Source organism: Oncorhynchus masou, chromosome 9 (assembly GCF_036934945.1).
Source record: "Oncorhynchus masou masou isolate Uvic2021 chromosome 9, UVic_Omas_1.1, whole genome shotgun sequence".
NCBI lineage: Eukaryota > Metazoa > Chordata > Actinopteri > Salmoniformes > Salmonidae > Oncorhynchus > Oncorhynchus masou.
In genome coordinates, this window is record NC_088220.1 from 19,334,949 (window position 1) to 19,350,235 (window position 15,287).

General features: G+C 43.9%; 2 protein-coding genes across 3 annotated transcripts in view; both read left to right on the top strand.

Moving 5' to 3' along the window:
- The first annotated feature begins 58 nt into the window (after positions 1 to 58).
- Positions 59 to 12,832, top strand: polr1a (RNA polymerase I subunit A). Its single transcript, XM_064973414.1, has 32 exons — positions 59 to 398; positions 645 to 849; positions 1,017 to 1,166; positions 1,329 to 1,436; positions 1,522 to 1,607; positions 1,703 to 1,803; positions 1,941 to 2,130; positions 2,290 to 2,443; positions 3,079 to 3,252; positions 3,394 to 3,516; positions 3,612 to 3,839; positions 4,061 to 4,315; positions 4,438 to 4,629; positions 4,721 to 4,870; positions 5,052 to 5,235; positions 5,434 to 5,516; positions 5,630 to 5,788; positions 7,779 to 7,877; positions 8,004 to 8,156; positions 8,247 to 8,329; positions 8,489 to 8,654; positions 8,817 to 9,035; positions 9,219 to 9,433; positions 9,852 to 10,019; positions 10,127 to 10,262; positions 10,432 to 10,589; positions 10,842 to 10,971; positions 11,146 to 11,526; positions 11,723 to 11,923; positions 12,022 to 12,139; positions 12,248 to 12,412; positions 12,560 to 12,832. The coding sequence occupies exons 1-32, from the start codon at positions 322 to 324 to the stop codon at positions 12,658 to 12,660; spliced, it is 5,112 nt and encodes a 1,703-aa protein (XP_064829486.1). The 5' UTR covers positions 59 to 321; the 3' UTR covers positions 12,661 to 12,832.
- Positions 12,833 to 14,699: 1,867 nt separating this feature from the next.
- Positions 14,700 to 15,287, top strand: part of st3gal5 (ST3 beta-galactoside alpha-2,3-sialyltransferase 5) — a 13,060-nt gene continuing 12,472 nt past the window's right edge. For both annotated transcript variants that reach the window (XM_064973416.1, XM_064973415.1), the window contains exon 1: positions 14,700 to 15,038. The gene's annotated coding sequence lies outside the window, so the exon portion shown is untranslated. The remainder of the gene's footprint in view (positions 15,039 to 15,287) is intronic.

The following is a 15,287-nucleotide window of genomic DNA, read 5'->3' on the forward strand; positions in this document are numbered from 1 at the left end:
TTTAAGTGCTCATAGGGGGGAGCTGCTGTAACACCCACCAACGGATAGTATTATGTGATTGATTAGGTAGCTTTGGTTATGGTGAATGACACAATACATATTTTGTAATTACTCATATCAATTAACCGGTTATGTATTCACATTTTCAGTTGAATGAGAATACGTGCTTTCTTTTCACCCCTATCTCTTAATGGTACCGTCCATGAAGAGGAATGTCCCACGTGTTGGAGAATTGTAACTTCGTAGCGCATGTCGATTTTACACAGTTCAAGTAAGAAACGCATACATTCATAGAAACAATTTACTTGGAATTTCTAAAGTATGCTTTTTGGGAAAGAAGTACCATGGAGGCGGCTGGAGGGAATTACATTTGGAATGTACACTGCAGAAGAAATAAGGTAAGAATACAAGTTGTTATGAGTGCCTATGCTCTAAAGCTATAATAACATGCCCCTGCATGACTTTTGCTTTTGGATTGGAGTGTGTTGGACTAGCTAACTATAGTTAATAACGGTTAGTGTTCACTGTTCTTGGACTGTCCGTTTCTGGTACTGCTACTATGGATATTATGCTACTAGTTAACTGGTAACATATTGCATTCAGTCATTGTAGCGTTATCATGTCATGTTCCCATTTCTCCACAGAAAGTTGAGTGTCAAGAACATAACCAACTTCAGATTCCTGGATAATGTTGGTAATGTTGCCCCCAATGGCCTCTATGACCTGTCATTGGGCCCAGCTGATTCCAAAGAGGTGTGCTCCACCTGTATGCAAGACTTCAACAACTGCCCTGGGCACCTTGGGCACATTGAGCTACCCTTACCCGTATACAACCCACTCTTATTTGATGTAAGTGAACAACATTGAACACGCTTATCCCAGTAGTTATTACAAGTACATGGCCTGTTTCCAGATAAACTGCTACACGATCCAAAACACAGTCGATAGGCTGCAAGTTACAGTGTGGTAGTCTTCTTTTAAAGTAATACCCTCTCTCACTTCTACTCTGGCACCAGAAACTGTACCTGCTGATCCGAGGGTCATGTCTGAACTGCCACATGCTGTCCTGCCCCAGAGCAGCGATACATCTCCTGCTGAACCAGCTGAAGCTGCTGGATGTGGGAGCTCTACAGGAGGTCTATGAGCTGGAGCATGTGCTGAACCAGGTGAGCATCACACAGACAGGAGTGGTAATATTCAAAAATAATGATGTCTCTGAAATCGCACTCCTGTTTCTGGTAATGTATGCATGTCTTTTGATTTGATAGTGTTTGATTCATAAAATTCATCCAAGTTCTGAGTTTTAACCACTCACATCTCTGTTGCAGTTCTTGGAAGGCAATGCCCAAGCTTCTGGGGTTGAGATCCAGGTGGTGTTAGAGGACTACTGTGCTCATGTCAACAAACTGAAGACAGGCAACGATCACAGCTCACCAGTAAGAGCTGATTGTGAATGTGTCATAGAAACTGAACATCACAATTCAGGCCAATGTGATGAAATGTAATGTTTTGTGTTCTCAGATCAAGCATATCTGTGAGAAGAAGAACAAGCTTATAACACTCTTCTGGAGGGTCCAAATGAACTCCAGGAAATGCCCTCACTGCAAGTAAGTATATACCATTCTGGCCAATTACCATTTATTTCATAGCAATTCTGTCCCCTGTGTGAAGCTTCACACTGATTTTTACTATTCCCAAATAGGAGTGGACGATCACAAGTGCGCAGGGAGCACAACAGCAAACTGATTGTCACCTTGCCTGCGGCTATGTATAAAGATGGTGCCATCAAGGGACCCGATGAAGGTAATGCATACCATTCAGTCTTCTGCTTCAAGATTTGTAATATGGTAGAGGACTAAAAGATGTTGACATTTCTGCAACTCTGTTGTCCTGAATTGGAAAGTTTGAATGAGTGCCCTTGGTCTCTTCTCCTTTTTCAGAAGATGGGATGGCTGGAAAACGTGGATACTTGACCCCTAGCACGGCACGGGATCACATCGCCAAACTTTGGGATAAAGAAGGTTTCTTCCTGAAGTGCTTGTTCTCTGGACTGGAGGAGTTGGAGAGCTCACCCAGTGGCTTTTACCCTGACCTTTTCTTCCTGGAGCTTATGGTGGTCCCTCCATGCAGGTGAGGAATCTCTCAGAGAACAGCCTTACAATTTGTGGCTTTGTTTTGAATGTAGTTGTTTGCTTCTGTTAGTTATGGTGTCTGGAATTGCATCACAAAAACCTCCTAGTTGTGAAGCTTTCCAGTAACTTATGAGAGTAACCCTCTTGTTTTCCCCAGGTATCGGCCCATTAACCGTCTGGGAGACCAGATGTTCACTAATGGCCAGACGGTTAACATGCAGGCAGTGATGAAAGACAGTGGCGTTATCCAGAAGCTCCTAGCACTTCTAGCTGGAGAAAAGCTGAAGGAAAAGGAGTTGCAGCTGGAGGAGGTATGTGAACTGATGGAGTGGGGTCGCATTTGCTCTTTAAACATTATTTTGAGGGAATGAAAAGGTCAAAGGTGACACACTTGATTTTCCATGTATGTCTTATAAATTAACCTTTTATTAGTTCGTCATCTCGTACTGTTTTTGATTTGATTCTCTTTTACCTCACTAAGTCTTAAGAAATGTAAAAAACATACAGAACATTTGGGAAAAACAACAAAAGCAAAGTCAAATGAAATTTTTATTTGTCACATACACATGGTTAGCAGATGTTAATGCGAGTGTAGCGAAATGCTTTTGCTTCTAGTTCTGACAATGCAGTAATAACCAACAAGTAATCTAACCTAACAATTTCACAACAGCTACCTTATACACACAAGTGTAGAGGGATGAAGAATATGTACAAAAAGACATGAATTAGTGATGGTACAGAACGGCATAGGCAAGATGCAGTAGATGGTATAGAGTACAGTATATACATAAGAGATGAGTAATGTAGGGTATGTAAACATTATATTAAGTCAAGACACAAACACGGCTTCACATTCCTAGAAATATATATCTGGGTCTTTTGCATGAAATAAAGTAAACCAATTGTGTGCAAAGTGTTGCCATTCCTCTGGACTCTAAATTTAAAGGTACAGGAAGCCGACCCCTCTCAGACAGACCAGGCCTTCCTGGCAGGGATCCCCGGTGCCACACTCACAGATAAACTCTACAACACCTGGATTCGGCTCCAGAGTCACGTCAATATAGTCTTTGACAGTGACATGGACAAACTGATGACTGAGAAGTACCCTGGCATTCGTCAGGTATGTTTTCCCATGGTAATATCTTGCCACCTGCTCCATAAATGCAGCCTTTTAGCCAAATGGAGTGAAAAATGTCAGTATACTTTCATCTTCCAACCCATACATTGTTTTTGTTCATACTGTCCCTGTTTTCTCTTTCAGATCTTAGAGAAGAAGGATGGTTTGTTCAGGAAGCACATGATGGGTAAACGTGTGGACTATGCAGCACGCTCTGTTATTTGTCCTGACATGTACATTGGGACCAATGAGATTGGAGTACCCATGGTAAGAGTCATTGCCTTTGCCTGCATTCTGCATGTCCATTGATAGTTGGAGCGTTGTGTGAGCTCGCATGATAAACTCCATCTGTTTTGCTACAGGTGTTTGCCACCAAGCTGACTTACCCCCAACCTGTGACGCCTTGGAATGTTAAGGAGCTGAGGCAGGCAGTTCTGAACGGGCCCAATGTTCACCCTGGGGCCTCCATGGTCATTAACGAGGACGGCTCCCGCACCATCCTGAGCAGTACTAACCTCACCCAGAGAGAGGCCATCGCCAAGCAGCTCCTCACACCCTGCACCGGGCAGCACATGATGCCCATGAAGATAGTAAGGCCTATCTTTCTAACACCACTTACACCAGCTGTTTCCTCTCCCTATCTAATGGTTCCTTGATTCCTTATGAACCTTGATTCCTTAATTCATTTTTTATTGTAATCTCATATACTTTCCCACTAGTTATATCATCTTTAATGAAGCGGCATTTTAATCTTGCATTTCATCTTTCTATTATATTTGCCATCTATTGAGCAATGTTTATATTCTCATAGGTGAATCGTCACATCAAGAATGGCGACGTCCTGCTCCTCAACCGGCAGCCAACACTGCATCGGCCGTCCATCCAGGCTCACTGCGCCCGCATCCTGCCAGGGGAGAAAGTGTTAAGGCTTCACTACGCTAACTGTAAGGCCTACAACGCTGACTTTGATGGGGATGAGATGAATGCCCATTTCCCTCAGAGTGAACTGGGCAGGGCTGAGGCCTACACACTCGTCAGCACTGACCAGCAGTACCTTGTGCCCAAGGTGAATGCTCATTGCTCAGCCTTACTCAATGTATTATTTTTTTTGCTAGATAAGCTATTGTTTTCTCACCCTCAACACCTACTGTTGCTATACAGCCTCACTGCCTTGTCTATGTCCCCCAGGATGGGAAGCCTCTGGCAGGTCTGATCCAGGATCACATGGTGTCAGGCACTAGGATGACCATCCGCGGCTGCTTCTTCTCCCGTGACCAGTACACTGAGCTGGTCTACCGAGGTCTGACCGACAAGGTCGGCAGAGTCAAGCTACTGCCGCCCGCCATACTCAAACCATTCCCTCTCTGGACTGGGAAACAGGTGCAGAAGGACCTACCCATGGATTGAGAGGTTTAGTAGGTCATAATTCATAATTGTACAGGTAATAACAAAGGTGTCCTTTGTCATTCAGGTGGTGTCTACACTACTGATGAACGTCATCCCAGGAAACCACATCCCTCTGAACCTGACAGGGAAGGCCAAGATCCCCAGTAAGGCCTGGATCAAGGAGTCTCCACGCTGTGTTCCCGGCTACAAGCCTGAAACCATGTGTGACTCCCAGGTCAGACTGTTCACTAAAAGTACTACTCAACTTACCAATGTTGCACATGTACCCACCTTGATTTGATTTATTTTATTATTAGTGTCATAGTTTGTATTAGCTGTATGTTAAACCTTTTTTTGACTTTGTGCAATGCACACCTAGTCCTAGACTTTGCCATTAACTGTGTCTGATCCTGCAGGTGATCTTTCGTCAGGGAGAGTTGCTGGTCGGGGTGTTGGACAAGGCCCACTATGGCAGCTCAGCATACGGCCTGGTCCACTGCTGCTACGAGCTATATGGAGGAGAGACCAGTGGTAAACTCCTCAGCTGCCTGGCTCGCCTCTTCACTGCCTACCTCCAGCTGTACCGGGGGTTCACTATGGGTAAGGCATGGGCTTCATCCCAACTTCAACCTTATTCCCTATATAGTCCACTACTTTTGACAAACGTAGTGCCCAATATAAGGAATAGGGTGCTATTTGGTACATACTAACAGGTGTTCTAGATCTATCTGAACAGACTCATGGATCCATCACAAGGCTCTCTCAAAATTGAAGAGTTATTTATTGAATGCATTTCAGGTGTGGAGGATATCTTGGTGAAACGAGGAGCCAACAGACAGAGAAAGCAGATCATAAATGAGTCTGTCACGTGTGGGACTAAGGTAAAGATGCCAGTATCAATTAATCAGTTGATCCACGTTCCAGGAACAAATAAACAAATTTAATGACCTGCATTAGTGTGGCAGTAACAGTTGTTTGCTCTGGTGTAACCCAGGCCTTGCAGGCAGCCTTTAACCTGCCTGACACCGTGGACGAGAGTGAGGCTAGGGGCCGCTGGCAGGACGCCCACCTCAACCCAGACCAGAGAGACTTCAACATGGTGGACCTCAAGTTTAAGGAGGTGGCCAATCAGGTCAACAACGACATCAACAAGGTGAGCTACATGGGAGTTTGCATTGTTTGATTTGCTCATCCTTCAGTTTTGTGAAGAGGTTACCATCAGATGGTAGTCATCATCTGTTTGCGTGTGAATGTCAGGCTATAAAGAAGAATATATTCCTTAGTGGTCCTCTGTAGCACGGTTGGTAGAACATGGTTCTTCCAATGCCAGGATAGTGGATTCGATTCCCGAGGCCACCCATACGTAAAAAATGTATGCACACATCACTATAAGTCGCTTTGGATTAAAGTTTCTGCATATACAGTGCCTTGCGAAAGTATTCGGCCCCCTTGAACTTTGCGACCTTTTGCCACATTTCAGGCTTCAAACATAAAGATATAAAACTGTATTTTTTTGTGAAGAATCAACAACAAGTGGGACACAATCATGAAGTGGAACGACATTTATTGGATATTTCAAACTTTTTTTAACAAATCAAAAACTGAAAAATTGGGCGTGCAAAATTATTCAGCCCCTTTACTTTCAGTGCAGCAAACTCTCTCCAGAAGTTCAGCGAGGATCTCTGAATGATCCAATTTTGACCTAAATGACTAATGATGATAAATACAATCCACCTGTGTGTAATCAAGTCTCCGTATAAATGCACCTGCACTGTGATAGTCTCAGAGGTCCGTTAAAAGCGCAGAGAGCATCATGAAGAACAAGGAACACACCAGGCAGGTCCGAGATACTGTTGTGAAGAAGTTTTTAAAGCTGGATTTGGATACAAAAAGATTTCCCAAGCTTTAAACATCCCAAGGAGCACTGTGCAAGCGATAATATTGAAATGGAAGTATCAGACCACTGCAAATCTACCAAGACCTGGCCGTCCCTCTAAACTTTCAGCTCATACAAGGAGAAGACTGATCAGAGATGCAGCCAAGAGGTCCATGATCACTCTGGATGAACTGCAGAGATCTACAGCTGAGGTGGGAGAATCTGTCCATAGGACAACAATCAGTCGTATATTGCACAAATGGAAGAGTGGCAAGAAGAAAGCCATTTCTTAAAGATATCCATAAAAAGTGTTGTTTAAAGTTTGCCACAAGCCACCTGGGAGACACACCAAACATGTGGAAGAAGGTGCTCTGGTCAGATGAAACCAAAATTGAACTTTTTGGCAACAATGCAAAACGTTATGTTTGGCGTAAAAGCAACACAGCTCATCACCCTGAACACACCATACCCACTGTCAAACATGGTGGTGGCAGCATCATGGTTTGGGCCTGCTTTTCTTCAGCAGGGACAGGGAAGATGGTTAAAATTGATGGGAAGATGGATGGAGCCAAATACAGGACCATTTTGGAAGAAAGCCTGATGGAGTCTGCAAAAGACCTGAGACTGGGACGGAGATTTGTCTTCCAACAAGACAATGATCCAAAACATAAAGCAAAATCTACAATGGAATGGTTCAAAAATAAACATATCCAGGTGTTAGAATGGCCAAGTCAAAGTCCAGACCTGAATCCAATCGAGAATCTGTGGAAAGAACTGAAAACTGCTGTTCACAAATGCTCTCCATCCAACCTCACTGAGCTCGAGCTGTTTTGCAAAGAGGAATGGGAAAAAATTTCAGTCTCTCGATGTGCAAAACTGATAGAGACATACCCCAAGCGACTTACAGCTGTAATCGCAGCAAAAGGTGGCGCTACAAAGTTTTAACTTAAGGGGGCTGAATAATTTTGCACTCACAATTTTTCAGTTTTTGATTTGTTAAAAAAGTTTGAAATATCCAATAAATGTCGTTCCACTTCATGATTGTGTCCCACTTGTTGTTGATTCTTCACAAAAAAATACAGTTTTATATCTTTATGTTTGAAGCCTGAAATGTGGCAAAAGGTCGCAAAGTTCAAGGGGGCCGAATACTTTCGCAAGGCACTGTATTTCTAATGGACTTTGATAGGAAAGTTGATAGGAGTTCCTGGTAGCAGAAAACACTGTTAACTGCTGTACGGTTTTGACTTATGCTTTTTTCTCCTGCCAGGTGGTCATGCCCCTGGGTCTCCACTGCAGCTTCCCTGAGAACAACCTCCAGCTGATGGTGCAGTCTGGGGCTAAAGGCTCCACTGTCAATACCATGCAGGTACTCCTTTAAGGAATCAAGCAGACATCGAACCATTAAGACACACAACAGATATGCATTTTGTCTCTGTACAAATCACAACTTGATGAGTACGTTTCTTTTTTTTTTTTTTTTTTTTTTTTTTAGATCTCCTGTCTGCTGGGTCAGATTGAGCTGGAGGGTCGACGTCCTCCCCTGATGCCTTCTGGGAAATCTCTGCCATGCTTCCAGCCGTATGAAAGTTCGCCCCGCTCTGGAGGTTTTGTGTCTGGCAGGTTCCTGACAGGAATCAAGCCCCCGGTACGTGACTTCTCTCTGCTCCAAGTTGTGTGTTTTATTGTTCCACTTCATAATTGAAGGTTTCTGAATGTTCATGATTCATTGTTGCAGGAGTTTTTCTTCCATTGCATGGCTGGCCGGGAGGGTCTGGTAGATACAGCTGTTAAGACCAGTCGATCAGGGTACCTTCAGAGGTGAGCTGGCATTACAGAAGTCTGAATGTTTTTACAGAAGTGTGAATGTCTACGTCCCAAATGGCACCCTATATAGTACACAGCTTTCGAACAGAGTCCTGTGGGATTCACACAATATTTACATTTCCCCCTTTCTGAACGGACTCATTGTGGTTCCAGATGTGTGATCAAACACTTGGAGGGCCTGGTGGTTCAGTATGACCTGACTGTGAGGGACAGTGATGGCAGCGTGGTCCAGTTTCTCTATGGAGAGGATGGCCTGGACGTCCCCAAGACACAGTTCCTCCAGCCAAGGCAGTTTCCCTTCATACAGGACAACTATGAGGTAGGATTTGCCACTGCTCTAGTCAACTGATCCTGTTTTCTAAAGTGTTTGAGACTGAAAGCACGTCTTTATTTCAAGACCGTGCATGGAAAACATTGCATCCATTCTTTTTTTAAAGATGACTTTTTGCAGCACCCGTTTAGAATTTCCTGTTACTCACAGGTCATCAGAAAGTCCAAGTGCTTGGATGAGGTCCTGGCCAAACTGGACCCTCAGGCTGCCACCAACCATTTCAAAGCCATCAGGAAGTGGAAAGCCAAGAGGGAGCATCTTTCTCCCAGGGAGGGGGCCTTCCTGCTCTTCTCCCAGAAGAAACTGAAGAAGGCAGAGCGCCAGGCTCTAGAGAACCTGGCCAATGGCAGGGATACTGCCACTCTGAAGGTAATGTGTTGTCCCACTGCTGCAACCCCGCAATGTTATCAGATGAAATATCCCTCTACAACTATATACCAGTTTTTTGGGATGTATTATTTGTCGTTCTACTTTTTCAATGTATCATATCAAACTCTGGTAGTTTGCTGTTTTGTTAAACATTCTAATATGTTACCTTCCCATGTTTCTTAGTTGGTGGATAGATGGAGTTCTCTAGACCAGGACAGCAGATCTAAGTACCTGAAGAAGACTTCACACTGTCCTGAGCCCTGCCTGAGCCTGTTCAGGCCTGACATCTCATTTGGGTCAGTGTCAGAGACGTTTGAAAGCATTGTGGAGTCCTATCTAAAGGACATCCAAGTCAAGCAGTTACCTGAGGGAAGCTCAAAGAACCTTGATGCACAAAGGTGAGATTTCAATCCAGATCGTCTATATTGCATATAGTATTTACCTAAATGGACATTTACGTAAAGGGACAGTTTAGAGGGGCGGCAGGTAGCCTGGTGGTTAGAGAGTTGGGCCAGTAACCGAAAGGTTGCTAGATCGAATCCCTGAGCTGACAAGGTAAAAATGTGTCGTTCTGCTCCTAAACAAGGCAGTTAACCCACTGTTCTTAGGCCATCACTGTAAATAAGACTGTGTTCTTAACTGACTTGCCAAGTTAAATAAAGGTAAAATAAAGAATAATACGTCTTCTAAAAATGACAAACTTTAGGTGTAGAAACTAAGATTGGGCTGTTGTACATAATTTTAGAAGCCATTTTAGCTACTGTATTTTTTACTGAGTGCTTAGGTTATGTCATGGTCTCCACTCTGTCTATGCAGACTAAAGCATCTGCTGCAGCTGAAGTGGCAGCGATCCCTGTGTGACCCAGGGGAGGCGGTGGGTCTGCTGGCTGCTCAGAGCATCGGAGAGCCCTCCACCCAGATGACCCTCAACACCTTCCATTTTGCCGGCAGGGGGGAGATGAACGTTACCCTCGGTATCCCAAGGTACAGTATGGTCTCCACTGGAATATAACGGTGCAATGACTCTTTGCCAGAATAAAATGTACAAACTCTGGACATTAGTGGCTGAATAATTTCTCCGTCACCCACAGGCTTAGAGAAATATTAATGATTGCCAGTTCCAGCATCAAGACTCCGATGATGAGTATTCCTGTGTTAAACAGTAAAAAAGCCATCAAGCGGGTGAAGACACTCAGGAAGAAACTGACTCGCGTGTGTCTAGCTGAGGTTATTATATTGGCTCTATTTACTTACTGTTTATGAACCATTACATCCCAAAGTAATTCAATCGTTACTACCACAGAAATATAATACATTTTTCTATGGTTATCACTCCATTCTTGTGTTTCAATGAATTGTGAGTGAGAGTCATTATTCTGTCCATTGTTGTTCAAAGGTGTTGCACAAAGTGGATGTCCTGGAAACACTCCGGGTGAAGAACAAACAACAGAAGGACCGCGTCTTCAAGATCATCTTCCGCTTTCTCTCCCCAGAGCGCTACCAGGAAGACAAGATGTTGACTCCCCATCAGATCCTCCACTACATGGAGAACAGGTGAGCTATTATAACCAGCGCTGGGCCCACACATTCTCTTGCCAACACAACCCGTGTGTGTGTGTGTGTGTGTGTGTGTGTGTGTGTGTGTGTGTGTGTGTGTGTGTGTGTGTGTGTGTGTGTGTGTGTGTGTGTGTGTGTGTGTGTGTGTGTGTGTGAGAATCAGATCACGGTTACTAGTCCGACAAATGTACTTCCGTGTTCTCGGTCTGAACCAATATAAGGCATTCTTTGCTACCTTGTCTTTTCCAGATTCTTCCGCCTACTACTGGAGGCAATTAAGAAGCGCAATACCAAGCTGGCCTCTATCAACGCAGTGGAAACACGCAAGGCTACAGTACGAGATAATGACCAGGATGTAGGGGACTCCTCAGCTAGACAGGTGTGTTAAACAAGCATGGACTTTTCCCTATTCATCTGTTCCTTTCAGCCATAACTTTACATTTGTCTTTAAAGCCTGGACTTAATAATTACCAAAGTGACCATTGTTCTTAAATGTAGAATTAAGCTACTTTTGTCCCAATCTTAAGTTGTGTAAGTCATTTCTTTGTTGTAGGAGAGTGGAGAAGGGGATGGGGAGGAGGAGAGCATGATTGTGGACGATGTGGGGAATGAGGGAGACGCTGACGCCTCGGATGCGAAAAGGAGAGAGAATCAGGAGGAAGAAGTGGATTATGAGAGTGAGGAGGGAGAGGATGCTGAGGGAGAGGACCTGGTGGAGGAAAAAGAGGAGCCGGCAGAGGAGAACTCTGAAGAGGTGCCTGATGAGGTGCCCGGTGACCTGGCCACTGAAGAGCCTGGTGGTGCTGGGGCAAGGAAGAGGTCGAAGCAGAAAAGCACACACACCCAGGACAGCATGAGGGTCAACACTGTGCTGGAAACTAGTTCCAGCATCGAGGACTATTCCTATGACAGCCAGCAGGGTCTCTGGTGTGAGGTATGTACCCCCAGTCTGTGCCCTTCTGTCTGATTTTGGAATATTACTTTCTGGGTTTAAGATACTAAAATACTTATTTCAGCCAATGGTTGCCTCATTGATGGTCCGCATTGTTTCTCACGAAACCAAGTACTTGACTTGAATATAAATGTTTTGAATGTGGATTGAGTGGAGTCTTTGCATTTCTCTGTTTCAGGTTACGCTCATCCTGCCTGTCAGCAAGGTGCACTTTGACCTGACGTCGCTGGTGGTGGCCGTGGCCCAAAATGCAGTGGTGATGGAGACTAAGGGCATCACCAGATGTCTGCTCAGTGAGGTCACTAAGAAAGATGGCTCCAAGGAGCTGGAGCTCAAAACTGAGGGCATCAACATGCACGAACTGTTTAACCACAGTGAAGTAAATCCACAAACTTTCACATGTATAGAGTAAAAACATCATTTCTTAATGTGAGTATCTTTGTTTATACATTCTATGCTATGCTGTTTTAATCTCAGATTCTTGATGTGAATCGGCTGTACTCCAATGAGGTCCACGCCATGGCAAACACGTACGGCATTGAGGTGGCCCTGAGAGTCATTGAGAAGGAAATTAAAGATGTCTTCGCTGTCTACGGTATAAACAGGCTCACAACTTCTTTAGCTATCTACTCATTTCCCAACAACAGGTTCTGGAGAGCTGTGTGATCTCCTCTCTGTCTCTCTGCTCTCCTTTCCTTTGCAGGTATTGAGGTGGACCCCAGGCATTTATCATTGGTGGCAGACTACATGTGTTTTGAGGGCGTGTACAAACCTCTCAACCGCTTCGCCATTCAGTCCAACTCCTCTCCACTGCAACAGATGACCTTCGAGACGAGCTACAAGTTCCTGAAGCAGGCCACTATGTTGGGTAGGCATTATTACACAAAACATCTGTCGGCTGTACACATAATACAACAGGAGACGTAATGCATCATAAAATAAATAGAGCAATACATGGTCTGTCCCTCATCAGTTGTTGGTTTAACGAGGTGTCTGATCTTTACTCTCTCAACAGGCTCCCATGATAAGTTGGTCTCTCCCTCAGCTTGCTTAGTGGTGGGTAAGGTTGTAAAAGGAGGGACTGGGATCTTTGATCTGAAGCAGCCATTGCAATAAATGTTGTTAAATGCATCAGGTACCCATAGCCTCCATGTCTAGATATTTCAAAGGAAGGAAGTGAACGCACCAGTTCACTGCAAGTGCCATTGTTATGACAATGAAGAAAGGGACCGTTTTTTTATTTGTTGTATGTTGTCTTGTATTTGACTATTAAATATGTATTGAAGTGGTTATTGTATGGCCTCTTTATTTGAATACATTTGAATCACACGGTCTGTTTGGGTGTGGAGTCAAAATAGCTTTGGTTTCTAAGGCTAAAGGAAGACCAATGCATGCCATGTAGTATCCATACCAGAAGCAGCTGTTGATATTGGAACCTATTTGTATAAATTGTATTTAGCACTCTGGTGGGCCAAATAAAGATAAAAGATTCTATATATTTTTTAAAATCTTTTTTTAACCAGGTAGGCAAGTTGAGAACAAGTTCTAATTTGCAACTGTGACATGGCCAAGATAAAGCATAGCAGTTTGACACACAAAACAACAAGAGTTACACATGGAATAAACAAAACATAGTCAATAGCACAGTAGGGGAAAAAGTCTATATACAGTGAGTGCAAATGAGGTAAGATAAGGGAGTTAAGGCAATAAATAGGCCATGGTGGTGAAGTAATTACACTATAGCAATTAAACACTGGAATGGTAGATGTGCAGAAGATGAATGTGCAAGTAGAGATACTTGGGTGCAAAGGAGCAAAATATATAAATACAGTATGGGGATGAGGTTGTTGGATGGGCTGTTTACAGATTGGCAATGTACAGGTGAAGTGATATGTGAGCTGCTCAGACAGCTGGTGCTTAAAGCTAGTGAGGGAGATATGAGTCTCCAGCTTCTGTGATTTTTGCAGTTCGTTTCAGTCATTGGCAGCAGAGAACTGGAAGGAAAGGCGGCTAAATTAGGCTTTGGGGGTGACCAGTGAGCTGAGATAAGGCTCGGCTTTACCTAGCAGAGGCAGTGGGTTTGGCGACGAGTATGAAGCAAGGGCCAGCCAACGAGAGCATACAGGTCGCAGTGGTGGGTAGTATATGGGGCTTTGGTGACAAAACGGATGGCACTGTGATAGACTGCATCCATTTTGTTGAGTAGAGTGTTGGAGGCTATTTTATAAATGACATCGCCGAAGTCGAGGATCGGTAGGATGATCAGTTTTACGGGGGTATGTTTGGCAGCATGAGGGAAGGATGCTTTGTTGTGAAATAGGAAGCCGATTCTAGATTTAATTTTGGATTGGAGATGCTTAATGTGAGTCTGGAAGGAGAGTTTACAGTCTAACCAGACACCTAGGTATTTGTAGTTGTCCACATATTCTAAGTCGGAGTCGTCCAGAGTAGTGATGCTGGACGAGGGGGCAGGTGCGGGCAGTGGTTGGTTGAAGAGCATACATTTAGTTTTTCTTGCATTTAAGTGCAGTTGGAGGCCACTGAAGGAGAGTTGTATGGCATTGAAGCTCGTCTGGAGGTTAGTTAACAGTGTCCAAAGAAGGACCTTAAGTATACAGAATGGTGTCGTCTGCGTAGAGGTGGATCAGAGAATCACCAGCAGCAAGAACGACATCATTGATGTATACAAAGAGTCGGCCCGAGAATTGAACCCTGTGGCACCACCATAGAGACTGCCAGAGGACAACAGGCCCTCCGATTTGACACACTGAACTCTATCTGAGAAGTAGTTGGTGAACCAGACGAGGCAATCATTTGAGAAACCAAGGCTGTTGAATCTGCCAATAAGAATGTGGTGATTGACAGAGTCGAGAGCCTTGGCCAGGCTGCACAGTAATGTCTCTTATCGATGGCGGTGATGATATAATTTCACACCTTGAGTGTGGCTGAGGTTGTTATTAAAATGTATTATTACGTTATTATTATGGCTGTGGCTATTATATGTAATTCTATGTGTACACCCACAGACCATCCATTCTGGGTCACTGAGGTATAAGAAGCTATGGGTGGTCTTTTATTTTGAAGGATAGGTCACATACCGGAAGCAATTATGAATCTGCTCCCCGCTCATTGGTTATGCAGATTAGTACGACTACCCACTTGGTACCACAGCTACAAAGTCGCTTTATTGGCTGTCGTAAAATTGTATGAAAACCCTGCTTTTTGGGGTAAATTTACGGTTAGGCATAATGCTAACAGTGGGATTAGGCATAATGCTAACAGTGTGATTAGGCTTATCTTTAAAACCAGGTTTTAATAAGGCACATTGTAGAAATAGACGGGGTTAGTCATAATTATGACTTTGTGGCTACTCGTGACAACCACGTCCCTTCCATGATTATCAACGTTACTGTTGCTGGCTAATAACTTATCGTTAGATAACGTGAACATTCATTATACTGTCAAGATGACTGCTTATATACGTCCGCTGATGGGTAAGTAGTTACAGTAGCTGGCTAAATAAGCATCCAACGTTCGCTTGCTGGTGATAGATAGTATGATAAAAAACTAGCTAACGTTAGCGCGTAACCGTTTGTAACACGTTGCCTTGGATTTTGGACTTTTTCGATTCCTATGTTACGTTAAATACGTGATCTTCCCAGACATATTTTATGACGGTAACGTTTGCTATCTAGCTGTGGGCTTCAGTAGTTAACCAACTGTCAAGCGATAGGGTAAATCCA